This window comes from Dama dama, chromosome 11 (genome assembly GCF_033118175.1).
Source record: "Dama dama isolate Ldn47 chromosome 11, ASM3311817v1, whole genome shotgun sequence".
NCBI lineage: Eukaryota > Metazoa > Chordata > Mammalia > Artiodactyla > Cervidae > Dama > Dama dama.
In genome coordinates this window covers 18,439,916-18,467,672 of record NC_083691.1, presented here as the reverse complement: position 1 = coordinate 18,467,672, position 27,757 = coordinate 18,439,916, and the positions used below count along the sequence as shown (strand labels likewise).

Genomic DNA, 27,757 nt, shown 5'->3' with positions numbered 1-27,757 from the left:
GAATAAAAAGGAAAAGGCGTACCTAAAATCAAGAGGAGCTCCTGCGCCCGTCCGAGAGCAAAGACGGGAATGAGGCCCCGGCCCCCTCTGTTCACAATATCATGGACGGTGTTACAGAACCTTGCCTCTCGCTCCTCTCGCTTCTCATGGATATGGGTCCCGTAAGTAGATTCCTAAACAACACGTGAGAAGGGTGAGACCAAGGCTGGTGAGTCTCAAAGAATACAAAAGGTAAATATCAATCAAACGTAGAAGCAAAGTGACCTATGTCTCTATTAATATGCCATTTACTTGAACATGTGCTATTAAAACACTAATTGGAAAGAAGAGTGAATAAAAATGTTAGAATTCAGGTCTGGCTAAGGGAAAAAATCAGGAAAGAGTTCAAAAATGTACCTTCCCTGCTCAAGATAATTTTAGGATGCTTCTTTCAGCATTGGCCGCCCCCCAAGAGCTTATCGGAAGTACCAGAGCCCCAGCCCAGCCACAGTCAGAATCTGTATTTCTACAGCATTACCAGATGACTCATAAACACATTAAAATTTGAGAGGTACTGCTCTACAGTACCAGATATAGTGAAAATAACTTTTTCTCCTGAGAATTAAAAAAAAACCCAACTTCCCTTAATTTAAGGTCAGTTTACATGCTGAATATACCATAAGCTAAGCCAAATTGAGTTCACTGACAATACACTGCATATGGACAGCAATATACACCAGTCCCTCACGCTTGGGTAGCTGGGGGATGCTGTGGGTGGTGAGGGGGAAACAGACAGCACTTCCACCAATATTCTTATATAAACCATAGGACCAATGCACATTTATTAACTTGCTCCTCACCAATCATCCCCTCCCCACCAAAGCTTCTGTACAGTTAATTTTATTATTATTCTCCTGAGAATTGTAACCTAGTAGGAAGGTAAGACATACAAATAAAGTTAGCAGGTGCTAGAGGCCAGAAGACAGTCACCACGGCAAAGACAGTGGGGCCATGCCATTCTACACAATCTTTAAGATGTTCTACACATTTGGAGTAATTAACCTAACCAAGAATATTTCAGAGACAGAATATCCGTTCTGATATTCAGTTCAGTTCAGTCGCTCAGTCGTGTCCGACTCTTTGCAACCCCATGAATCGCAGCATGCCAGGCCTCCCTGTCCATCACCAACTCCCGGAGTCCACCCAAAACCATGTCCATTGTGTTGGTGATGCCATCCAGCCATCTCATCCTCTGTTGTCCTCTTCTCCGCCTGCCCCCAATTCCTCCCAGGATCAGGGTCTTTTCCAATGAGTCAACTCTCTGCATCAGGTGGCCAAAGTACTGGAGTTTCAGCTTCAGCATCAGTTCTTCCAATGAACACCCAGGACTGATCTCCTTTAGGATGGACTGGTTGGATCTCCTTGCAGTCCAAGGGACTCTCAAGAGTCTTCTCCAACACCAAAGTTCAAAAGCATCAATTTTTCGGCACTCAGCTTTCTTCACAGTCCAACTCTCACGCCCATACATGACCACTGGAACAACCACAGCCTTGACTAGATGGACCTTTGTTGGCAAAGTAATGTCTCTGCTTTTAAATATGCTATCTAGGTTGGGCATAACTTTCCTTCCAAGGAACAAGTGTCTTTTAATTTCATGGTTGCAATTACCATCTGCAGTGATTTTGGAGTCCCCCAAAATAAAGTCAGCCACTGTTTCCACTGTCTCCCCATCTATTTCCCATGAAGTGATGGGACCAGTGCCACGATCTTAGTTTTCTGAATTTTGAGCTTTAAGCCAACTTTTTCACTCTGCTCTTTCACTTTCATCAAGAGGCTCTTTAGTTCTTCTTCACTTTCTGCCATAAGGGTGGTGTCATCTGCATATCTGAGGTTATTGATATTTCTCCCAGCAATCTTGATTCCAGATTGTGCTTCTTCCAGACCAGCGTTTCTCATGATGTACTCTGCATAGAAGTTGAATAAGCAGGGTGACAACATACAGCCTTGACGTACTCCTTTTCCTATTTGGAACCAGTCTGTTGTTCCATGTCCAGTTCTAACTGTTGCTTCCTGACCTGCACACAGGTTTCTCAAGAGGCAGGTCAGGTGGTCTGGTATTCCCATCTCTTTCAGAATTTTCCACAGTGTATTGTGATCCAACAGTCAAAGGCTTTGGCATAGTCAATAAAGCAGAAATACATGTCTTTCTGGAACTCTCTTGCTTTTTCGATGATCCAGCGGATGTTGGCAATTTGATCTCTGGTTCCTCTGCCTTTTCTAAAACCATCTTGACCATCTGGAAGTTCACGGTTCACGTATTGCTGAAGCCTGGCTTGGAGAATTTTGAGCATTACTTTACTAGCGTGTGAGATGAGTGCAATTGTGTGGTAGTTTGAGCATTTTTTGGCATTGCCTTTCTTTCGGATTGGAATGAAAACGGACCTTTTCCAGTCCTGTGGCCACTGCTGAGTTTTCCAAATTTGCTGGCATATTGAGTGCAGTGCTTTCACAGCATCATCTTTCAGGATTTGAAATAGCTCAACTGGAACTCCATCACCTCCACTAGCTTTGTTCGTAGTGATGCTTTCTAAGGCCCACTTCACTTCACATTCCAGGATGTCTGGCTCTAGGTGAGTGATCACACCATTGTGATTATCTGGGTCATGAAGATCTTTTCTGTACAGTTCTTCTGTGTATTCTTGCCACCTCTTCTTAATATCTTCTGCTTCCGTTAGGTCCATACCATTTCTGATATTAGACTAGCTAATATATTTAACAGGAAGTGGGGTTGCACTACAAAGAGAGGCCAAAAAATTTTTGTACTAACAAACTAGACATATTTATATCTGATCACAGATATGAAAATGAGATCATGTCATTTTTTCCCAGAAAAAGTCCTGCTTACAATACACTAATAACAATACAGGGCACTAATACTTACAATGATAAGAATATCGGGTTTAATGTTAGGAATTTCAGCTGCCATTAAGTGTCTGTCTTCTTGTCTTGAGAAATCACCTGTGTATAAAAGCTGAGAAAAGGAGAAAGTTAGAAATTAGAAAAGTTAGAAAGTTAGAATTCTCGAATGCTTCATTTTACTCTGAATATATTTCACTCAAAAATTCTTGAAAATGAAGTGCAATAGAAAAAATAGCCTACATTTTTAATGAAATGTAGATGCATTGCTTGTGTCTAATTCAAAATGTGTAACTTAACTCAGTCATAAACCATCTCGAGTTTCAATTATTCAATCTAACTAATGGGAATAATATAATCCCAGAATTAGCCCACAAAGATAACCTTGAGATGTACTCTCAGTATCTTAAGAGAAAAAGGGCATGATGATCAGGAAAGAACTCTTTACTTTTTTGAGATGTTTATTATACTCTTCTTAACCATGATACAGAAAGTACTAACACAGAGGTAGGAACAATGGTATTTACAAGGCAAAAGTTCCGGCTTAATTTTACCTTGTTTCAGTGTTTGCACACTTTGCGAGCCTTAGGTAATATTCTTCAGTACCACTCGGTGGCGTAAGCCTTGCACTGATTTCCTATGGGCAGGAAATTTCCAAGTTAGAGCGTACCTTCACGCCTGCGATCTCGATCATGAACATGGCAGCTCCCAGAACATGGCCGGCGTGGTAACACCAAAACTTGATTCCTGCAACTTCCTTCACTTCATGAAAATTGATGGTTTCAATTTTGTCCATGCTTTCTTCCAAATCTGTCTCAGTATATAGCATGTCGTCTGCTGATATGTTACTAAATTTTTAAAGATGCCAACACAAAAAAATTAAGGGTAAGATTTTTATAAGTCTTTAAACTCAAAGAAATTGTCTGTGGATGACATAGCCACATATTTCTTAAAATCATATTGTAGGTGTTATGCTATTTCTAATCTCTTGGACCTTTTGTATATCTTTTTACTCTGCTATCATGAGAAAAATGCTTAGTGTATATAAAGCATGATTTCAAGCAAAGCACACACACTAAATTAAGACAAAGTACTCTTTAGGATAGTACTTCTCAACCTTTTTTCCTACCCCCAACATCTCCTGTGAGATAAAGGCATTCACACACATTGAATCACAGCAGTTTTCCCCACCTGTGATATGAAAAGGCTTGTCTCTGGAAAATTATGCTAACATACTTTGTTGAGGGTTAAGGATACAGTCTGAAGCCAGACTGATTGGATCTGAATTCCAGTTTTGTCTCTTACTGTGACCATCATAGGTAAACTACTTAACCTCTCTGTGCCTCAGTCTGAAAAGTGAAGTTAAGTGAAGGTGTTAGTTAGTCATGTCCAACTCTTTGCAACCCCATGGACTGCAGCCCGTCAGGCTCCTCTGTCCATGGAGTTTTCTAGGTGAGAATACTGGAGTGGGTAGCCATGCCCTTCTCCAGTAGATCTTCCCAACCCAGGGATCAAACCTGGGTCTCCTGCATTGCAGGCAGATTCTTTACCATTTGAGCCACCAGAGAAACCCGTGCCTCAGTCTAATCATCTGTAAAATGGGATTTATGCAGAGTCTGCATCACAAGGCTGACATGAAGATGAAAGGAGTTAACATATGTCAAGAACTGAGGGCTACGCCTGGCATATGGTGAGCTTCATTTAAGTGTTAACCAGTATAATCATTACCAAGGATAACTCTTCCATTCTTCTGTATGTTTATAGAATAGCAAACTTCATCTTAGCTACCCTAGGAATATATATATGAAACAGTAAGCCTTTGAAGGTTCATCATTTGTGCTATACTTATCACAAGAAGGCTCCAAACTTTCTGGAAAAGGAGCAGATTTTCCTCTTGCAGCTGGAAAAAGCTTCCCCAGGGAACCTTTTCACTTCAGACAGTCAATTTGCTTTGATCAAATCACCCAAAAAAAGATTTCAGTACATAGCACTGTATAATGTATTCTGCTTTAAATTTTAATAAATTATGAAATTCCATATATAGAATATTGCTATCATACCTTATAACTCACCTAAATTTCAAAGACTTAAAAGGATGCAACAGCTACATAAAGCCTTTCTGCCAAGGAGGTGCTGGGGACTGAATGATTAAATGAACGATACCCTTGTGAATAAGAAGAAAATGTCTTATTTCAAAACACAAAATGGTCTATATCATGAACTGTATGTATCGGGTAGAACCAAGTGCATGTATAAATCTATTAAGGTAATTTACCTAACTTTGACATAATCTGAAAGAAGCCATCTATAAATAGCTTTTGTAGCATGAGTCATAAATGTTCTTCCTTTGAAACTTGTCTTCTGTAGAAACCAGGGCAAAGCTCCACAGTGATCCAAATGGAAACTTTAAAAAAAAGAAAAAAGAGCTTCTGTCAATTCTTAAAATATTATATATCATATACTTTAGGTACAGAAGAGTTCTATGTAACAATTAGATACTTTCAGTACACCCAGAGTAGGTATGTGCAGAGGGAAGGAATAATGTATTTAGTTCTAGCATAAGAAAAACAAAAGTATTTCTCTCAAAATACAGCCAAGCCTATTCTCAGAAGTCAAAATTATAACGAGCGCTTTAGTGGTATAAAGTTGAAACCCATCACGGTTTACATATGAAGTTCCCACAGAACAGTGTGACAACACAGTTGTTGTTCAGTCGCTCAGTTGTGTCCAACTCTTTGTGACCCCATGGAGTGAAGCACGGCAGGCTTCTCTCTCCTTTACTATCTTCCTGAGTTTGCTCAAACTCATGTCTATTGAGTCGATGATGCCATCCAACCATCTCATCCTCTGTCCTCCCGTTCTCCTCCTGCCCTCAATCTTTCCCAGCATTAAGGCCTTGTCCAATGAGTCAGCTCTTTGCCTCAGGTGCCCAAAGTATTGGAGCTTCAGCTTCAGCATCAGTCCTTCCAATGAATATTCAGGCAACACAGCAGTCTCAGGGATATTCTGTGAAAGGGCTTTCTTAGTCTCAAGTTTTACAATGATCAAGGCCTATGCTATCTCGTCCCTCCTCCTCATTCACTCTAGATAAGCGAAAGGAAGTTTTCTGTCATAAACTTCTCTCACCTGTGATGACAATACGGCATGCTGTCTTAGATGTTTGCAATATAATTCCCAGTAGAAAATATTTTTAAAACACTAGAATCTTAAAATATGGTAAAGAATGATCTTTATAGTAAACGTCCTTGAAAAACAATGCCCTTAATAAAAATTAAAACAAAAAAGAAAAACAAACAAACAAACAAACAAAAAAAAACCCTTACTGACTAATTAGTAGGAGATCAATCTCAGCTGGGTCAATCAAATCGATATAAGGAAGAGCATCCATTCCTTCCAGGCCAGGGTGGATCCCACAGTCCAGCTGAAAGACATGGGAAAAGAGATCACAGTCTTCTCCACATTTTATTCAAATTCAGTCAACAAATAGACATCATAACTGACCCATCATACCATACACAATCAGGAAAGATTCTATATGTTTGGAATGCAATTCTTATTAAATGGGCAAATATGCCATTAACAATTCTAACTTCCCAAATTTAAATACAGCTCATATTTAGAGTCACAGGACACAAAATCCAAGAAATCTTCTTTCCAGTTACTTTTAGTAGGCACTCTAATAATGAATGAACGCTTTTGCAAGAACTTTAATATGAGAAATAGCTAGCATTTTTCAAGTGTATAGATTAACTACTACCAGATGTGACTATCATGAGAAGGCAATGATTAGAAAAACAGGAAACTTCTCTGATCAGGACAATTTAAGTATTAGAAGACAAAGTCTTCAGAGCCAGTCATTCCTGGATTATATCCTCATTTGGGGGGGGTGTTTCTATCAAATTAATACAGTAAATGATTAAAAAGAGTGTGTCTGCCATGTGCCTGTTCTTTTAAGAGTGGGAGAAGGGGAGGAGTGAGACCAAGAGACCCTGATGAGCCTCTGTACCGCCTTCCTAACGAGGACCCCAGAGACCACTCTTCCAGTTCCCCCAGCTCTCAGCTAAGCAAACGGGATGAGAGGGGGCCTGACTTGCCCAAGGCCAGGCACCCTGGTGCTAACTTAGGCACCTCGGCTACCGCACTAGGGCCTGGCCTACTGTCCCACTGCCCAGGAGGAGGCTGGAGTTCTGCATGTGTTCAGGAGGCCAGTTCCCTGGGGTCTCCCACTGGGGGTGGGGCAGACACGTTGGCAGACCTTCAGGAAAGAGGGACTTGGAAGAATTTTAGATTAGGAGATCCAGTTGACAGTTTTACAATCTTTAGTTCCTCAGTTTAATATTATGTCAATGCCAAGTGGAAGTATACTCATTTTCCACATTAACATTTTATAGACACATATACTAACCATGACATTATCATGGGGGCAAAACAGTTAACTGCCGAATCGAATAAAACTACTGAACCAGAACAGACCTGGCACTCAATGCAGATACACTGTTAACCTGACTATTCTGTGCTGAGCTGCTCAATCCTGGCCAACTTTTTTTGACCCCATGGACTGTAGCTCGCCAGGCTCCTCTGTCCATGGGGATCCTCCAGGCAAGAATACCGGAGTGGGTAGCCACTCCCTTCTTCAGGGCATCTTCCCAACCCTGGGATCGAACCCAGGTCTCCCACATTACAGGCAGAAATTTTACCAGCTGAGTTACCAGGGAAGACCAAGGATACCCGAGGGGGTTGCCATGCCCTCCTCCAGGGGATCATCCCATCCCAGGGATCGAACCCAGGTCACCCGCATTGCAGGTGGATTCTTTACCATCTGAGCCACTTACCATTATTTTCCTCCCTTTGAACTCCAGAATAATACATGATCTTCCAACTTCCTGCCCAGCTCCACTGTAAACATTCAAAGGAAAAAATAAAAATGATTAAAAAGCCATCAAAATGAAGCCAAATAAACTCAAACTTTTTTTTACAACTTAAACTATGTTCCATCTGATGACAAGACTAACTTGAGGCAGATGAGTTCCACAAAATTACAAAGACAGGGAAGAACAGCGTCAATGTGGGAAAAAAATGGAAAGTGGCCTCTGAGAGGTCAGACTGAGAGGACCAAAGGTTAAATCTAGCCTTCTGAATGTTAGGGTTAAAATGATGATGTATTTAAAATGTAAACTAGTAGTGACTCAGATGATTTAACTAGACTTTTAGAATCAGCACTTAAGTAAAAACCCATAAGCAGTTAAAAATTCTTTCATTTTAAGATGATAATACACATTTACCAAATGGCTTAAATACTTATTCATACATGTGAATCTCATTCCTTTTTCTTTCTACTTTGTTATTTCACTTAAAACAAATTTCCTTTCTTCAGAACAAACAGCCTTTCTTTCCAATTATCACAAGGCTTTAAGCCTCACCAGTCTAACCCCTCGCCTTCTTTGATGCCTTATCCCAACCATTGTAGCTTATGATTCACCCACTTATTTAACATCAAGCCGTTTTTTGGCTGCACTGTGGGGCGTGTGGGATCTTAGTTCCCTGACCAGGGATTGAACCTAGGACTTCAGCAGTGAAAGCACTGTCTTAGCCACTGGACTGCCAAGGAACTCCCTCAAGCAGTTTCTATTTGCCAAGCAGTGTAGATAAGCACCTAGCATATGGAAAGGCCTAATACCAGGACCCTGGCTCCAAGAACAGATAGGCTCCAGGACTGACATGAGATGGATGCATCCTCAGACCGAGATCCTACTTCAGAGCAGGATGCAGACAAAGAAAATCAGACAACCACAGAGCTACCATGAGCCCCTGGCCTGCCACTTTAACTGGCCCTCTGTGCTCCCTCTTAGAGTGTCCCTCCAGTTTTTGGTGCAGTTTTTCCTACAGTTGTTGGTATAGTAACTATTTTAAACTTTCTCCCCTTTCCTAAATTTTCCCATGCTCTATCCTACTTGAGTCATGGGCTGTCTGTATCAAAAAATTACTGAGTTTATCGGTTCCCTCAACTTGCCAATGCACTCACATCCTTCTCCTCTTCCACTTCTCCTGGAACAGAGAACAGATCTCTCTCTGTAAGGTTAACCTTTTCACCATGGTTCTACACTCTGCCTTCTCCCTCCCTTCCGCTGAGGTACTGACCCCTGCTACATCATTGGCTTTCCCCTTGTTATCCTCTTTGACATCTGCATTTAAACATGCCAGTCATCCTTGTCCCCAGATGAAAATCCCTTAATTCTAATCTCTAGTCTCCCTGTCTGCTTACTAAAGGTTGCATACATTGAATTCTGGCTTTTTACCAACCATCCCTCTGAAACTCTCCCTGAAAAACAGCTCTGTGTTGCTAAGTGCAAAGAGCCCTTCTCAGTTTCTATCTCACTCTTCTCCAGGCAGCACGTCATCTGTCCTGTTCCATCCCTCTCTGAGCCTGGTTTCTTTGACGTCATGCTCTCATCCTGTCCTGCTGGTTTCCTCCTTAGTTTCCTTCATGCAGCTGCCTCTACCCATCTTTCAAAAGCTGTTATTTCAAGGGTTCTCTCCTTGGCTCCTTTCTCAGTCTTTCTGATCTTCATCCTCACATCTTTAACACATTGAGGACTTCCAATTCTCTATTTGTAGTCCAAATACAGATATTTGTTCTCCTGAACCCCAGACCTCTAACAGTCACCTGGTTTTGGTCTCTCTCCTGGGACATCTCACAGGTGCCTAATATTCAAATATGCCAAACAAGTTCTGCACTTCAAGTCCCTAGTCCTCTTCTTTCTGGAACACTCTGCCCTGATATTGACATAATTGGCTCCTGTGTATCATTTGGGTCTCAGTTCAAATGTCACCTCATTTGCTCTTCAGACCACTCTATCGTAACACTTATTACTACATGATGTCATTATATCTACTTATTTATGGCTTATTTCTCACTATTAAAGTGAAAGCTCCATAATAGCATAGACGTCTATTTCATTCACTGCTATACAGCAAAGTGTCTGACATGCAAGAAATCTCAAGAAAAACTTACTGAATGAGTAAAAACTCCCAAATTGGGAAACTTGGGAACATTACATTAAATTAAAGAAGCCAGTTTCAAAAGATTACATGTTGCAACCCATTTATATGAAATGTCCACAACAGGGTAATCTGCAGAGACAGAAAGATTAACGGTGGCTGAGGACTGGGCAGGTTGGAGGGCAATGATACAGGGTTTCTTTCCGGAATGATGAAAATGTCCTGGATTAGACAGTGGTGATAATTATAAAACTCTGTATAGATTAAAAACTGTTTAACTGTACACTTTAAATGAGTGTGCTGATGTGATTTCAATCTCAATAAGGCTGTTATAAAAGAATTTAAAACTCCCAAATTTATTCCAGACCTACCCCATCTCAGGTACTCCTGGAGTAGCACCACCACTTACCAATTATCCTACCTGGGAACTGGAGTTATCCTAACTCTCCTCTCTGCCCTGCCTTCCCTTCCAACATCTGCCTCTTCTAACGTATCTGATCACTGACAAAGCTCTAAAGCTTTCACTTCTTTACTCTCTCAGGGCTCTCTTTCCAACCCACTGCTGCTCATTTCACTCATTTCAAGATCTCATTGCTTATCCCTTGGTTTGTTTCGATCTCATCCTACTGGATTCTCTCCACTTGATCCACCTTTTTTTTTTTTTTGGCCATACCACGTGGCATGAGGGATCTTAGTTCCCTGACCAGGGATCAAACCTGCATCCCCCACAGTGACAGCTCAGAGTCTTAACCCCTGGACTACCAGGGAAGTCCCTTATTACACCTTTAATTCATCTGTGCCACTGCTGCCAGAGGCATCTTTGATCTTCCTAAAGCATAATTTCCACCACATCCCATCCTTGCTTAAGACCCTTCCTTGGCTCCCTATAACTGGCAATAAAGACTCCAAATCCTTGGTATGTATGTATCCAAGGTCCTTCATAAGCTGGACTCTGAGAGCCTCTACCATCTCATCTGCTATCTTTTAGCTGCACCCATAGGGAGACTGGCCACAGAGAGACCTCTCATTTTCACATGTGCCACTTCCTCAGCCTGCAACATCCCTGCCCCCATGCTTTGGCTATCTTTGATTTCTAGTCAATCTCTAGGACTCAGCTCAGTGTCCTGATTTCCAGGGCGCAGGATGGCACTGTCTTCTCACTGGAAGCCCACTCTGCACACTCTCAGGGCCTTAGTGCAATGCCTGTGTGTCCTCTTACAGTGGTCACAACTCACTGAGCTGTGGACTGGATTGGACTGGATTTCAGGTCTGACTCCAAAGCAATTGGCTGCGGTTATTCCAAACTCTCTCTCCAGCACTTTTCATTTGGCACTGCAATTCCCATCAAAAGGGTGAATTCAGTTAACTCAGCCCCGTCTTATTTGTATCCCTAGTGCCTAGTGTGCTGCTTGACACTCGCTCAGAGTTTGCTGAACACAAGAAGAGACGACAGGTGTGAAGTGAGCGGCGGGCAAACTTGTGTTCCATCCCCAGTAGGTGCTCAAGGAGTTATTGAATGAACAAGTGAAGGAGATACTTTCTACCTTTGGAAAAATGCACGTGTTCACTTGGTGCTAACTCATGTCTAACAATAAACATGTTTGTGAATTCAAACTGCACAGTTAGGCAAGTTCTCATTTCTCTAAGCAGCATTCCAGGTCCATAAGGTGCTTCTCTGACAGAAGGCCATTTCCAATTAAAGACAAGCCCTCTCACGGTCAATCAACGGCTGAGATATTGTCCTAACATTTCTGCCTTTTCATCTCTCCCACTTCCTACGTTCCCTATTCCAGGAGAGTTTGAGCTCTGAATGGAACTCACAAGTTCCCTAATGTATTTCCCCTTTCACATTTCGGCAAATATGAGTCCTGGAGGTTAATAAGGCACAAGTTTAGTTCTTCCTCGCTCTGTCACTGCCTTATCCAAGTTATCATCTCACCCTGCTATCCGGAGCATCCTTGGTTCCCTCATGAGTCGCCCCTCTTGGGCGTATACGAAAGCGCCCTGCGATCCCACCATAGGCCCTTTTTCCACCCCCTCGGCCCCCAAACCCAACATCCTATCCTCCCTTGAAACTGAAGAAAAAGCAAAATCCTATTCAACCTAGCAGGCCCCTTCCGATTCACAGTTCTTCAAACCGCTGCAGCCGCAGAGGCCTTGCCCGCAGCTGCGAGCCAGGAGCAGGCTGCCGAGGCAAGCGGGCCTGGGGCAGGGGGCTACTGAGGCCAACCATCGGGTTCCCCTCCTCGCCTCACAGTCACAGCTTCAGTCCCTCTCAGGTCCCTTACAGGGGTCGGATCAGCAGCTGGTCACTCTCCTCTGCAGGAATCGCGGACATCTCAGAAGTCCAAAAGGGAATGAAGAACAACAGGTCGCAGGAGTCTTTCTAAACTAGAAGAAAAGACACAGAGACCCTAAGACGGAAGAGCCACCCCCGCTCCATCCCACGAGAGCACAACTTCCGGCATCTCGGCGCCCGAGACACTAGGATCCTCCCTCCGACTTCCTGTCGCAGAACCCAACTTGGAAGGCTCCTCCCCGCCCAGGCTTCCCGGGACCTGGGGCGGGGTCCGGACTGCGCCTGCGCGAGGCTTCGGGGGGCGGGCCCAGGTGGGCGGGGTTCAGGGGCCCGGAAGAGCTGGCGCTGGAATTAGAACCGGAGGAGCCTCCGGGGCTCCTCCGGCTGCCCGGGCGGTGGGTGTCTGACGCCTGAGCGCGGACGGCGCGGAGGTGAGAGCCCGGCAGTCGCCGCGCTCAGGCCGAGCGTGGTCAGGAACGCTTGCCCCGAGGGTGGCGCCGGCGGGGAGGGCAGCCGCGCGGGGCGGATGGGTGGTGCCGCAATCTCCGCAGGGACCCGCCTGCCCCGGGCCCCCGGCCCGGAGGGCAGCGCCAGGCGGGCGGCGGGAGCCGCGCAGCGGGCCTGGGCCTGCCCGTGGAGGCAGGGCCCTGGGCCGATCCCTGTCTGGGGTGGGACTGCGGCCCCGGTGACGACGGATGTGGCGTCTGGCTGGGTCCTGTCGGAAGGCGAAGGGGTGCGAGCAGCCGCGGCGCTGTTCCCCGCGCCCGGCCCTGATCTGAGCTCATGGCGACGAAGGGCGGCCGTCTTTTTTTGTGCCGGATCCTGTCGGTTTCTCCGCGCGCTGGAGTTTTCCCCGCAGCGGGGCGGGGCTGGGGCCGTGTCTGACTGTCCAGCGCACCAGCACGTGGCAGGCGCTCACGACGGCGACGAATACCTGGGGAGCTGGGTGGGGTCTGCGGGGAGCTTTGGCGGCAGCTCTGCCGAGGTTCCCGATTTGGCCTCAATCGTGTGAGAGTTGGACCGTAAGGAAATATGAGTGCGGAAGAATTGTTGCTTTTGAACTGTGGAGAAGACTTTTGAGAGTCCCTTGGACTACAAGGAGATCCAACCAGTCCATCCTAAAGGATATCAGTCCTGAATATTCATTGGAAGGACTGATGTTGAAGCTGAAACTCCAATCCTTTGGTCACCTGATGCGAAGAACTGACTCATTGGAAAAGACCCTGATGCCGGGAAAGATTGAAGGCGAGAGGAGAAGGGGACAACAGAGGATGAGGTGGTTGAATGGCATCACCGACGTGATGGACATGAGTTTGAGCAAGCTTCAGGAGTTGGTGATGGACAGGGAGACCTGGTGTGCTGCAGTCCATGGGGTCATAAAGAGTCAGACACGACTAAGCGACTGAACCGAACTGATTATTAGCCTTGTGGCCTTGGGCAAGCTGCTTAATAAACTTAGAGCTTTGGCTGCCTCATTTGAAAGGGGCTGTAATATTGCAACCTTGCTGGTCATTAGAGAGGGTCAGAGGTACTGTATATACAGCATAAGGACATATATATACACACACACACACATATATAGCATTTTTTGTTGTTTTTTAGTCTCTTGGTAGTGTCTGACTCTGTTGCGACCCTATGGACTTTGGGCTTCCCAGGTGGTACTAGTGATAAAGAGCCTGCCTGCCAATGCATAAGATGTAAGAGACAGCGGTTCGATCCCTGGGTGGGGAAGATCCCCTGGAGAAGGACATGGCAACCCACTCCAGTATTCTTACCTGGAGAATCCCATGGATGGAGGCACCAGGCAGGCTACAGTCCTTGGGATCACAAAGAGTCAGACATGACTAAGCTACTGAGTACGGACTGTTAGCCCTCCAGGCTCCTCTGTCCATGGAATTTCCCAGGTAAGAATACTGGAGTGGGTTGCCATTGCTTTCTCCGGGGAATCTTCCCCACCCAGGGATCTATCCCCAGGCTCCTGCATTGGAGGGAGGATTCTTTACTGCTGAGCCACCAGGGAAACACACACACTCATACGTATACATGTAGATACCTCTCTATATATATGTATATGACGCTTAGCCCAGGACAGCAAATGGTAGGTATTCAGTATGTGGAACTTGTCATCTGGGTATTATCTCACAACAAAGTTCTCTAGTTGGCTAGCATGGCCTCTGACAGGCTGTGCCAGGCATCGGGTATACAGAGATGACCTAGCCCTGGTCTTTGATGCACTCACAGTTCTGAGATAATTACAAGTGGGCAGTAGCCGACTCATGCTAAAATCAAGATGTGGAGGACCATCCCTTAGCCCAACTTGGAGGCTTTCTAGAAGAGAAGTCTGAACTGAGTCTTGACAGGTGACCGAAGTTAGCGATCAAGTAGAAGGTGAAAGGGTATTGTAGGCAGAGGGAACAGCAGGAGCAACGTGTGGAAACAGGGAGCATAATGCATGCTGAGAACCTCAGGCAGCTGTGCCATTCTTTACATATTAAGTGATTGTGAAGCTGATTGTGGAAGAGGAGACTGGAGAGGTCGAAGTGAGCCAGGTCATGCAGGACCAACTGTGCTTGTCCTGGTGACTTCAGGCTTTAACTTTGAGGAGCCAGTGAAAGATTTTAAATTGGTTACATAGCATCTGACTTGAGTTTTAAATAAATCATTTTAGCTGGAGCTTGGTGATAGATTTGAAATGGCAAGAAGTCCAGCTGGGACTGATACCAACCAGTGGTCTTAGCCTTCCCTAATCAATAGAAATTGATAAGAGGCCAGTCAAGAAATTCAGGCAAAGGTTGGCCAGAGAGTAGGGGTGTGTCTAGGGGTCAGGCAGGAGGGGTGGCTTTAGGTGTTTTACCCACCCCTTTGGTGGTGGTCAAATTGCCAACATCCATTGGATCATCAAAAAAACGAGAGTTCCAGAAAAACATCTGCTTTATTGACTACTGCAAAGCCTTTGACTGTGGGTCACAACAAACTGTGGAAAACTCTTAAAGAGTTAGGAATACCAGACCACCTTATCTGCCTCCTGATAAATCTGTATGCAGGTCAAGAAGCAAAAGTTAGAACCAGCTGTGGAACAACAGACTGGTTCCAAATTGGGAAAGGAGTACGTCAAGGTACTCCTTGCTTATTGTCATCTTGCTTATTTAACTTCTATGCAGAGTACATAATGTGAAATGCCGGCTGGATGAAGCACAAGCAGGAATCAAGATTGCCAGGAGAAATATCAGTAACTTCAGATATGCAGATGACACCACCCTTATGGCAGAAAGTGAAGAGGAACTTAAAAGCCTCTTGATGGAAATGAAAGAGGAGAGTGAAAAAGCTGGCTTAAAACTCAACATTCAAAAAACAAAGATCATGGCGTCCAGCCCCATCACTTCATGGCCAGTAGATGGGGAAACAGTGGAAACAGCGGCAGACTTTCTCTGCTTGGGCTTCAAAATCACTGCAGAAGGTGACTGCAGCCATGAAATTAAAAGACGCTTGCTCCTTGGAAGGACTGATTTTGAAGTTGAAACTCCAATACTTTGGCCACCTGATGCGAAGAACTGACTTATTTGAAAAGACCCTGATGCTGGGAAAGATTTCAGGCAGTAGGAGAAAGGGACGCAGAGAATGAGATGGTTGGATGGCATCACCAATTCGATGGACATGAGTTTGAGCAAGCTCCAGGAGTTGGAGGTGGACAGGAAAGCCTGGCGTGCTGCAGTCCATGGGGTTGCAAAAAGTCGGACACATCTGATCAACTGAACTGAACTTGGTGGTGGTGAGTGCAGGAGGCATGCGCAGTACCCTGTTTTTGCTCTTCAGAAGCGGCACTTGGGTTTTTGGTCTTTTTGTGTCTTGTCCAGAATTTGCCCCAACTGCACGTGTGTTGTTGTTATTGAGTTGCTAAATTGTGTTCTACTCTTTGTGACCCCGTGGACTGCAGCACTCTAGGCTTCCTGTCCTCCATTATCTCTCAGAATTTGCTCAGATTCATGTCCGTTGAGTCAGTGATACTATCTTAGTGTCTTCATCCTCTGCTGCTCCCTTCTCCTTTTGCCTTCGATCTTTCCTAGTATCAGTCTTTTCCAATGAGTCAGCTCTTTGCATCAGATTACTAAAGTATTGGAGTTTCAACATCAGTCCTTCCAGTGAATATTCAGGTTTGATCCCCTTTAGGATTGACTGGTTTGATTTCTTTGCTGTCCAGGAGATTCTCAAGAGTCTTCTCCAGTACCACAATTCAAAAGCATCAATTCTTCGGCACTCAGCATTCTTTATGATCTAACTGTCACATCTGTACATGACTACTGGAAAAATCAGAGCTTTGACTATATGGACCTTTGTCTGCAAAGCCATTTCTCGGCTCTTTAATATGCTGTCTAGGTTTGTCATAGCTTTTCCTCCAAGACATTTGTGCATGCATGCACACAGTTATTTTTAGTTCCATATAGTTTCTTCATATTTTGTTGCTCAAGGAGGCATTTGTCCAGGTGCAGGCATTGCAGCAAAGGGTCCCAGGACCCAACCTGTCTCAGGACAGGCAGGGTCCCTCTCCCTTGAAATGTCTCCTGGAGGCTGGTGAATTCCTTAAATTGCGTTCCAGACTTTTTGCATTTTTTATGAGTTAAGGATCTATCACTTTCATCAGATAATGAAAAAGTATTTCTATGTAACCATAGTCTAGAACAATGCAGGCCCTGTTTGATTCATGAATGGTATAATCTACAGATGGTAAAATCAGTGCGTCTTGGGTTTAACTGGATGTGGGGCGGGAGGACAGTGACAGGTTGGTGGTTTCCCACTTTCTACCAGAAATAATGTAATTTACTGAAAGGGAGAGGAGCAGGTGTGGAGGGGAAGACGGGTTCTGCTTTAGGCATTTCTGCCTTTGATGAGTCTGTGCAACATCCAAGTGGCAGTATCTTTGGCCTTATTTTTATGCATGAATAATTCAGAGACAAGAATGATTTGCTTAATTAAGAACATGCATCAAAATAGTGGCAGATATCAAAGGCTTTCATAAGTGCTTTCCCCCTACAGTTCCTAGACTAATGATGAAAAAAGAAAGTCTTAAGGAGTTGCCAAGGCCTTATAATGTAGTGACTTTCAAATCATTCTAGTATTCTAGGGGTTTGAATGGATGCTTTGGGAATCCATAATAATACTATCAAACTTTTAAAAATCATTAAAATTGGTATATATAGAGAGACTTGAAATGTTCTCAAATGTGCTATACAACAACATTTTAATCCATCAGATTATGGTCCTTTATGCTGCTAGGGTAACCCAGTTTTGGGCAGCCTTTGGAATAAGGCGCTTTTGCCTTCTCTGACAGAAAAGTATCCTGCAATGGGGAAGCTCTTGTCGGCAACAAAGTTATCCAACAAGTCACCCACCAAAGCTTTCTCAGTAGTCTCCCTCTTTTTACTCTTAGGTTCTCTCTGTAGCTAGTTCCCTGCCCAGCAGCCAGTCATGTTTCTAAAACAGAAATCTGATCGTACCACCCGACTGCTCTTTGAAACCTTCCAGAGTCTTCCTGTGAAACCCAGAATAAACCCCAACTTCTGTTGTGGCCTGCGAGGTGTTCTGTGACTCTGTCTCGCCTGCCTCTGTCCCTCCGCCTCCCGTTCTTAGTCTCCCTGGCGTCTCACTGGTCCTCACGTCAAATGGCATCCCTCAGGACCTGTGCACTTGCCATGTCCTCCACTCACGGTGCTTCTCCTCCACGTCGTGTCCGCTCCTGCTTCTCTCAGGTCTTAGCTCTCACCTCCTCAGAACATCTTTTTTTCTGTCTCAAAGAGTCACCCCTTCCTTTGTTCGCTATCTGCTTAACTTGCTTTAGTTCCCCTTAGAGCAATTATTATTTCCAAATAATGTGTTTGATACTTGGTTTTCACGTTGGTCTGGCTACTCCCTGTAAAAATGAGCTCCCCAGACTTCCCCGGTGGTCCAGGGGTTAGGGCTCCATGCTTCCAGTGCAAGGAGGCACAGGGTTGATTCCTGATGGGGAAACTAAGGTCCCACACAGAAAAAAATGAAATTGATTAAAAATAAATAAAAAAAATAGGTTCCCTGAGGTCAGAGACTTTATCTGTCTTATTCACTGGTGTAGTCCCAGCAGCTGGTAGGTGCTCGCTGGCCACTGAGGAAAGAATGAATGAATGAGTTGGGTGTTCTTGCTACTCCACAAATGAAGCAAATATATAGAAATAAATTGGATGATGGGGCTGATCAAAATGCTTGGGCTCAGGAGTCAAGTCTAGGGTCAGATGCTTGTGAGTGGACTTGGTGGTGGGGGCAGAGAGGGGAGTATCTCCAGATTCACTGGGAGAAACTGTTCATTGGAGAGGGACATTCACTGATTTATTCATTCTTTTCCTTCATCAGGTACCCTGTTTTTCTGTCAAGAGCTGACCATGTCAGAGTGAAAGGAAGCTATCTTTGCAGACTGCTATCTGTGGAACCTTTGAAGACGGTAGAATAGCATTCGATTCTGCAGTAAGCAGACCCCTTTTTCCGTCTGTAGAATCAGTCTTTAGTAAACATTTGTTAGTTTCTCGAATTCACACATTCTCCTGAAAGATGGGTGACAGTTCCCTCATCTGTGAAACGTGGATTCTAACCTCCCTTCTGTGAACCCCTTTGGGGGTTGGGTCAGAGCCCAGCAGGATACAGCAGCAGACAGACCCTCAGAGAACACTTGGAGCAGACTCTGGGTGTCTCCAGATGCTGTGAGGATTAAGTGAGACAGTGTGAAAGCACTTGAACTATGAAACATTTCTCTGGCCAGTTCATCATTGTTCAAGTATAATATGCTTGCTCCTGTGAAATGGTCAAGGAGAAATAGTTCATTAAAGATCTACATAAGGTTGACTCTGGAATATTTAGGTCACCTCCTTCCTGGCCTTACTGGAATGAGGCGAGAGGTAGCCCCTGACATTATCGTCATGTCTGCCTTTCCCTAAACATAGTTTGCGACTTCAAGAAAAATGCACCAAACCCCAGAGGCATCAGTGCTTTCAGTTCTTGGCCCTGCTGTTTACAGTACAGGAAGCGGAGACGGTAACTGATCTCAGAATCTTGGTTGATAAACTAGTATGTCACATATTTTACTAACGTCTGGGCTTGATTAAAGAGAAGGCAGGCACTTGACTATGTTGAGGACTAGATGACAGGTGTCTGGTACTTCTGATTGGTGCTTTTCATACTTCTAGAGACGACAAAAAGGTTCCTACCTTTCAGGTTCACTGGGTTAAAACTTTGTGATTCAAGAAAAGAATAAGAATGAAATAGTATCCAAATTTTGTGGGTTGGCAGGGAATATTTATGTTTTAAGGAAAAGGAGTATACCACGGAACTGGGAGGAATTGGTGGTTATTATTTAATTTTATTCCTATTATGTGTAAAGAGATTTAAAGTTGCTTCTCTCCATATATCTAAACAATGCTTGCTCTTACAGAGGAGCCTGTGGATCAAGCTATGGTGGAAGATGTTTCGGAAAGGCAAAAAGCGCCACAGCAGTAGCAGTTCCCAGAGCAGTGAAATCAGTACCAAGAGCAAGGTAGGTGGTGGAGTGGAGGCCGCGGCCAAAACAGTGAGAACTGTTTCTTCTGAGCAATGGTGCGTGAAAGGTACTAAGCATTGCAGACCTGTGATGTTCTTCAAACTGGGGATTTTACATTTTTTTTTTTTTGCACAAGATACATCCTGTTTGATTTAATTTTATTTTGTTTTGGTAGATTTTTCTGATGTCCTTAAATCCACTAATGTAGATGAATTGGGACCTGTGAGAGGTCTCACTGAAACACTGGTCAAGGAAATTGACAGGCAGTCAAAGAACTGGATGTCTTGAATTCTAGGGCTTGAGGTGTGTGTGTGTCATTATAATTCTGTGTCCACGACGGGGAGTGAGTTGGAGAGTGAGGCAGATGTGCTGATTTGAGTGTGCGGGGTACTCAGAGTCCCGAGTCCTGACCCACTGGGCCCACTGGACTAGGACTAGAAAACTGAAACTGAAGTCGCTCAGTTGTATCCAACTCTTTGCAACTCCATGGACTGTAGCCTTCCAGGCTCCTCCGTCCAGGGAATTCTTCAGGGCATACTGGAGTGGGTTGCCATTTCCTTCTCCAGGGGATCTTCCCGACCCAGGGATTGAACCTGGGTCTCCTGCATCGCAGGCGGATGCTTTACCATCTGAGCCACCAGGGAAGCCCCCAGGACTCGAAAGCCTTTTTAAAATCATCCTTCACCCTTGTGAGCTCCCAGCTGTGAAAGGTGTCTGTGCCCAGAACCTGGACTGGGCGAGGCAGGGGGCAGGAGAGGAGCCCAGGGCCCAGCACCTCCAGGAGGTGCCTCTCCCCAGCCTGTGGGCAGCGCCCTGGGTGAGGATAGCACACTCAGGGAGGGACACGACACCACTGCCCTGCAGGAATTTCCATCCGGCGGGAGGGCTGAGCTCTCAGCGTGTAGCCAACAGAAACCTGACATTTTCAGAGTCCTGTGCAGTCTGGGAATGGGGTGACTAAGTTTTTCTTTAAGGCGTCTAAACTCCTGAATTTCGTCAAGAACCACCCCGCTGTTACCTCAGCGTGAGGCCCGCAGGCTTGAACTGGGCCCAGTTTGCTGTTTTCTAGATCAGAAAATGGAGAAGGGGAGATGCATGGACCTGCTGATGGCCAGGTTGGACCAGAGCTCGTGTGCCGATTGCTCAAGGACCTGCTGGCCCGGCAGGGTGGGGGTCCAGGGGGGTGCAGGAAGACCCATGCCCTGGAGTGAGGTGTTGCCCCAAATCACGGGGAGTCTGGTGTGGCTTCTCTGCAGGCCTGTGTCCGTTAGACATGTGCTCTAGGATGAAGTAAGCTTCTGCTCTTGTCATTCAGAACCAAGGGAAATAGGCCAGTTTCTCCCTTCCCTTCCTCCTTGCTCAGGGGGTCGCTAGGTTCTGGCCTTCTCCTGTGTGCGGGGGTAACTGGAAGCACAAAAGCTCATTCTGTTACTCCCTTCCCAGAAGGCAGCCTGACTCTGTAACAGCATCTTAATTCCAGGTCCCCTTCCTTCACTGTTTGAATATTCAGGTTTCTTCCAGGTTGTCAGAACCACACAAACATGATGATGACCGTCTCTGTGCATACAGCTCTTATTTGAAAGTGAAAGTCGCTCAGTCGTGTCTGATTCTGCGACCAGGCCAGAATACTGGAGGGATAGCCTTTCTCTTCTCCAGGGGAATCTTCCCAATGCAGGGATCGAACTGAGGTCTCCCGCATTGCAGGTGGATTCTTTACCAGCTGACCCACAGGGGAAACTCAACGTGATGATGACCCTTTCTGTGCACATAGCTGTGCTCTTGTTTGAGATTCCCAGAAATGCAATTATTAAGAAAGAGAAGAAATAAAACTGAAGACTTGATACATTTTTACATTGATTTTGATTCACTTCTTAAACACCTAAAAATTTGACTGCACTTTTAAAATTTAATTTGATTTGAAGTATAAAAAAGTGATTTTTTTTTTTCTTTTTGGCCGAGCCATGCAGCTTGCGGGATCTTAGTTCCCCAACCAGGGATCAAATCTTGGCCCCAGCGGTAAAAGTGCTGAGTCCTAACCCCTGGCCCACCAGGGAATTCCCAAAAAGTCATTATTATTTTTTTAATCAAAGGTTTTTACTGTTATTTCTAAAAAATTAAGCATACTGAGAGTATGATACTGTAGAACAAACTACATTGACACGTATGATTCTTTGAATTTTGCTGAACAGTTTCATTGGTTTTTCTTTGTAATTCACATCACAGTTATTCTCTGGTCTGCCGCTTCACCTGTGTTTACCTGCTGGGGCCAGGTAGTAGTTGGAGGCGTTGTGATACTGGGGTGAGGGTCAGGAGACGTGGGGTTGAAGTCTGGGGTGACTAGACGTAACCTTGGGCAAATCACTTCACCGCTCTGCATCTCTCCACTCATTTACTAAACAGGAGAGCACTCCCTGCCTGCATTCTGCACAGAGTTCTTCTTGGGTTCTGTGGAAATAATATGAAAGTGAAGTATAGATTTTCACATGCAATGTGAAATCTCAAGTCTCAATACGATGTAAATATCAACTATCTTATGAGGCTATAAAGGCAATGGCTTTAATTTTAAAAAGTGTTGATCCCAGACTTGTGTTATGGGAAGAGCAGTTGGGATTATGTTTTTTTTAAGTTTGCTATGGAATTTGTCTTCAAAAGAATCTGTCATAGTTGATCTGCATGAATAACTGACCTGATTTTATATGTGTTAATTCAGTGATAGTAAATAAGTCATTTGAATGTTTGGTAGAGAATTTGAAAGAAAATAGTGCTTCTAATTATGTTTAAAATGTTTGTGTTTGTTTGTTTGATTGTTATTTCTCAGTCTGTAGACTCCAGCCTTGGGGGGCTCTCACGGTCCAGCACTGTGGCAAGCCTTGACACCGATTCCACCAAGAGCTCAGGTATGGACAGAGGTGGGATCATTTATCATCTCGGGCTTTTAACTGAAGTTCACATGGTTTTACCAGAGTGGACAAGGAGTTCTTGATTATTTGGGGTTTTCTTTCTCTGCTCTGTCATTTTTGACAAGAGTTCAGAAATGGTCCAGGATCTGGTAGAAGGTGGGTTGCAGTGAGGAATGGGTGGTGAAAGCCACGGGAGCAAACTGCTTGTTAATGGTTGTGGAGCAAAATTATGTGTGGCTACATGGTGGTGACAGTTTAGAAGTATTAGAATAGCTTTGTTAAGAAGTGGGCTGGCGGAGGGCAAATTATTTTGGAGTTACATTGTTCGCAGGGGGTAGGACAATGTCCTGCTGATTAAAAAGACTAGGGAGCCTTGTACCCAGAGATGTACCAGCTGGTTAACATCAGGAGCACACGGTTATAAGCAGGGATCTGTCACTGGCCCTTGGAAACATTTATGCAGCCTCCTAAAAGGAGTATCTCTCTAGAAATCAAAGGTGGCTTCCGACCCACCTGTTAGCTGATGTCTAATTGGAAACCAACTACATTCATTTTGTTTTACAAAATCCTTCTACTTTTGGGATCACAAACAACTGAGTCCATGCAAGGTGGTGGGAGTAGGAGAGGTGGAAGAGGGGACATGGTAGCATAAGGTCTATTGTCTTTACTTCCAGACGCTTTGAAATATTAAAAATGTGGGCATCTTTGTATTACATAAACATGATCTAAGAGTGACCACATAGTATTGCCTTACTATGTCAGATGTCGTAAATCCTTTGTGGTACCTTGTACTGGCTGGCCTTTATGGCACATGGAGTTCTTCACCTGTTACCATCTGGTTCTGTTTGGCATTACTCCATCTACACTGGGGGAAAGAAAGCCTGGTCTTTTCTGGCTGAATGGGAGAGAGAGACCAGGTTTCCTGAATCAGGAAAGAAAAAGTTCCCATGGGAAAGTGGGAGAAGAAACCAAAAAAATAATCAAATGTCATATGCATTATAAAGGTGCTCAATCATTGTCAAGTTGACATTTTAGTTTTCTTTTTGAAGAAGTGAAGGCTATTAATACTTAATTTATTCCTACTGAGATCTTACATATTTAGTACATTGTGAGTCACTGAGGAAAACGTTAGTGAAAATTCAAGTTCTTTCCCATTGCATCAAAAAGTTTGCATTTAAAAATTTTTAATTTTTTATTAAAGGTTTAGTTCTAATGATAGTTGATTTCCTGTATGGGGAGGGGTTAAAGATACCCTGTAATGTAGCTGTTTCTTTTGTAGTCTTACGATTTTTCTTTTACCTTTAGGACAAAGCAACAACAATTCAGACACCTGTGCAGAATTTCGAATAAAGTATGTTGGTGCCATTGAGAAACTGAAAATCTCAGAGGGGAAAAGTCTCGAAGGGCCACTGGACCTGATAAATTATATAGATGTTGCTCAGGTAAAAAAAAAAAGTTCTATTTTCTCAGATTCTGGGGTGAATTTGTGGCTTTGGAGAGAGATGACACTCTTCCAGTCTCTTCACTGCTTCTCCTGAAGCCAGGCTTTTATCACTGTTAAGATGTCACTGAGCGCTGTGGTCAGAGGAGGGACCCCGGGACTGAGTCACAGAGGAACACAGGGACTTGGTTCCTTCCTTCAAACGGTGGTTTTTTACTCTTTCTGGGGCTGACTGAGGACATCTCTTTGTTTAAACGGGGAGCTGAGCGCAGTGAGTGAGTGCACACCACAGGCTTAGCTTTAGAACACTCCAGCAAATCTTAACTGTGGCTCCATGAAACTATTTTCAGTTATTCAAATGAGCAATCTCATTCATGGTGTTGAACTCCCATCTCTCTCTATTCATACCCTGTCTCCAATAACGATTGAGGTGAGGTAGGATTTGAAAATATATCCCGGTCGAGAAAATAAAAGAATAAATTCATCACGAAGGAAAATTTAGAGTGAAAATGAAGACAAAGGTGTAAGGTTTGTGCATAATGTATTGTGAGGTCGGTACTCTTTATCAGTGAAGGGAGTGAATGAGCTGGAAGCCTGAACACTGTCCACAGTCAGTTGCTCCCCGAGTCTCTAGAAGATGGAACTGCCCATCTTTGTGTTCATGAACAAAGGGATATTACTGCAATGGGAAGGTTCCTCACCAAATTTGTAGAGTGTTGGTCACTTTTAAGATCATGTGGTCTCTTAACGCATGGAGGTGAGCTTGTTTCATATGCCGTTTCATGTCCTCCTGAAGAAAGTCTCCTCTGTCTGAGAAGAAATCAGCCAGTCTAATCCGCCATTGACGAGGCAACTAACACGATTATCCCAGCATTTTACTTTGGAATCTATACAGTCATTCCAACATCGTGCAAGCAACAACTAATAGTCTCCTGAAAGTTTTCTAATAATGCTCCCCCCGCCCCCCACAAGTATGCTAGGATTATTTTCACACCGACAGGGGCTGCTGTCTCTCACAGCACTGTAAACTTGGGCTTGTCAGAACTCCACAACTGTAGCATTGCATGGATTCTTGGAGTTGCTTTACCCTGTGTGAGCTGATAGGCATGAGGGTAAGCCTGCATGTGAGGACCCAAGAACTAGGGTAGGTGGACACCGCTCATGACTATAATTTCTTCAGTGCAGGCAAACGGTTCCACAAAAACGTTGACCGTGTGGAACATCTGCTGATGGTTGACAGTATCGTTTTTATTTTAGAGAAGACAAGTCAGGTACACTAAGCAGATAAAATGTGATAATCTGCTAGGAAAACCATCAGGCATTATCTGCTGTCCTCCTTGTTTCTGAAGAGTTCAAAATACTGATGGATGTTTTCAAGAGCCAAAAAACCATTTGTCAAGCTGTGTTTATTCGCCCACAGCCCTGGGACACTGGGATAGCCAGACATACTGACACCTGGGTAGGATATAAACCTGTTGAGAATGGTTCCTACAGTGTGTTTCCTATTATTTAACGTGCTGACTTTACAGTAAACTTTGAATAAGGAGCCTTACATTTTTCTAGTGTAAATATATAAGCCCCACTGGTATCTGTGAGGAGTGTCAGTTTGCAAACAAGAACCATGAGGCACATGGATCTGAGTTCTGGTCAAATTTGTGGACTTCTTACTGGAAAAAAAAAAAAAGTGAGGGGTATTTCTTATGCCTCTTTGGAGAGAAGAGGGCTGTGCCCCCACATTCTTTAAAGGGTTTGGGTTTGCGATGGCCAGATGCTAAAACTGACTAATCAGAATCAAGAATGAAACATTTTTAAATGTAATTTATTTTTACTTTAAAGCAAGATGGAAAGTTGCCCTTCGTTCCACTGGAGGAAGAATTTATTATGGGAGTTTCCAAGTACGGTATAAAAGTGTCCACATCAGATCAGTATGTAAGTAATTTAATTAAAGGAGAAAATGGGTTTGGGGAGTTCAGACCAGGAATGGCCTTTTTGTAGTTAGATCTGCCCCTGTTTGCAGAGTGGTTGGTTTTTCGTCATTCCTGGCAGCTGGCCTTGAAAGTGACCAGTTTCCTAGGGTAAATGATTAGAGGCTTTTGCTTCTGTGTCGGGCCCAAGCCAGGGCCTCCCAGGTGGTGCTAGTGGCCAAGAACCCACCTGCCAATACAGGAGATGTAAGACACGAGGGTTTGATCCCTGGGTCGGGAAGATCCCTTGGAGGAAGGCTTGGCAACCCGCTCCAGTACTCTTGCCAGGAGACTTCCATGGACAGAGGAGCCTGGCTGTAGTCTGTAGGGTCTCAAAGAGTCAGACACAACTGAAGCAGTTTAGCAAAGCACAGGGTCCAAGCCCCCCAACACCCCACACCCACGGCTGGTCTGTCCTGCATTTTCAGCTTAGGACCCCACACCAATTCAGAGCAGCTGTCAGCTGGGTATAGAAAACAGGGCCGTGAATTTAGATTGTCTCAGTCTTCCTAGAACTTACATAGGAAGGCATGATTCTAAAGGCAAACTGGCCCCTAACCGAGTTCACCGGAAGGTCCCTTTTGGTGAAAAACCTGTAAAAACTGCGTTGAGCCAGATAGATCCATGGATGGGTATGTTCTGTTTAAAGCCTCACGGTAAATTCTGCCCTGGAAAATGTGGACATGTGAAGAAATAGCATGGTCCTTCTTCCCCTGACCTCTGCAGGACGTTCTGCATCGGCACGCTCTGTATTTAATCATCCGGATGGTGTGTTACGACGATGGTCTTGGGGCAGGAAAGAGTTTACTGGCTCTGAAGACCACAGATGCGAGCAACCAAGAATACAGCCTGTGGGTTTACCAGTGCAACAGCCTGGTAAGGTTTTCAGTCTCTTTGGTTACAGGTCTCATTCATCAAACCAAGTAGTAAAACCAGATTATTTAGATTTTTCAAAGGCAGAAGAGATGCTGTCTGCCACGTTGTCTGATACCTGGCATAACAGGGGAATGCGTGTACCAGACGGCAGGTCAGCCAGCGGACCAGCCTACTGCAGGCTGTGAGCTGTTAGCCCAGAAGCAGCACTCGTGCCTCATGAGTGAATGCAAAGCAGGTGAGCGGAAGGGGGGTGTCCTCCACGGGCAGCCCCGCTTTCCTGCACCTCGTGGTCCTGACTCGTGAGGGTCCCTCCCAATGGCTGCGGTCCTGTGTTACCGCGTGCAGTTACTGAAGGGGCCCAGGAAGTGGTGACCCAGGCAGGCCGTGTCCTGGACGTCCCCACACTGGCGGTGTGTAGGTTTAGGACAGGCGTTAGGAGGGTCTGATCTAGTTGGGGAACAGACTTACTAATTCTTTTATTGTATCTTTTCACTTAATGTAGGAACAAGCACAAGCAATCTGCAAAGTTTTATCCACTGCTTTCGACTCTGTATTGACTTCTGAGAAACCTTGAATTCTGCAAGGGGGAAGTAAGCTTCATGTGCAAATTCAGCTGTTTTCTCAATAGTTTCTGTTTCCAGTCTGCAGTGTTGAACTGTTACGGAAATATGAGCAATCTTTTGCTCTCGATTTTCTGAAGAAAATGCAGTGTATAAAATACCAGTCATTTGTTTTTCTAGTAAAATGTGTCTTATTTAACAGCGAATTAACTCATTGAAGTTACCTACCTACTGGGACTAAAAGAGCAACGTCATTTGTCGCTTTTAG

At 44.5% G+C, this 27,757-nt stretch overlaps 2 protein-coding genes across 4 annotated transcripts in view; one reads left to right on the top strand and one right to left on the bottom strand.

The window, feature by feature from the left end:
* CPSF3 (cleavage and polyadenylation specific factor 3) overlaps positions 1-12,377 on the bottom strand; it is a 34,708-nt gene extending 22,331 nt beyond the window's left edge. The window contains exons 1-7 of one of the 2 annotated variants that reach the window (XM_061154789.1): positions 12,183-12,377; positions 7,728-7,791; positions 6,219-6,316; positions 5,171-5,299; positions 3,566-3,743; positions 2,921-3,010; positions 23-173 (exon numbers count right to left, since the gene is read on the bottom strand). In XM_061154789.1, coding sequence (XP_061010772.1) covers positions 23-173; positions 2,921-3,010; positions 3,566-3,743; positions 5,171-5,299; positions 6,219-6,316; positions 7,728-7,791; positions 12,183-12,232 — 760 coding nt within the window. In that variant the 5' untranslated portion in view covers positions 12,233-12,377. Of the gene's footprint in view, positions 1-22; positions 174-2,920; positions 3,011-3,565; positions 3,744-5,170; positions 5,300-6,218; positions 6,317-7,727; positions 7,792-12,182 lie in introns of those variants that run through there. The other variant, XM_061154790.1, reaches the window with a different exon arrangement.
* Positions 12,378-12,493: 116 nt separating this feature from the next.
* ITGB1BP1 (integrin subunit beta 1 binding protein 1) lies at positions 12,494-27,688 on the top strand. Of its 2 annotated transcripts, XM_061154791.1 has the most exons (8): positions 12,494-12,624; positions 18,572-18,682; positions 19,644-19,745; positions 22,567-22,645; positions 23,954-24,090; positions 25,926-26,018; positions 26,780-26,929; positions 27,432-27,688. In XM_061154791.1, exons 3-8 carry the CDS (start codon positions 19,674-19,676, stop codon positions 27,501-27,503), a joined length of 603 nt encoding a protein of 200 aa, XP_061010774.1. In that variant the 5' UTR covers positions 12,494-12,624; positions 18,572-18,682; positions 19,644-19,673; the 3' UTR covers positions 27,504-27,688. The 2 variants fall into 2 exon arrangements, with proteins under 2 accessions (XP_061010774.1, XP_061010775.1); XM_061154792.1 differs by lacking the exon at positions 18,572-18,682 and having other exon boundaries at positions 12,514-12,624.
* The last annotated feature ends 69 nt before the right edge of the window (positions 27,689-27,757 follow it).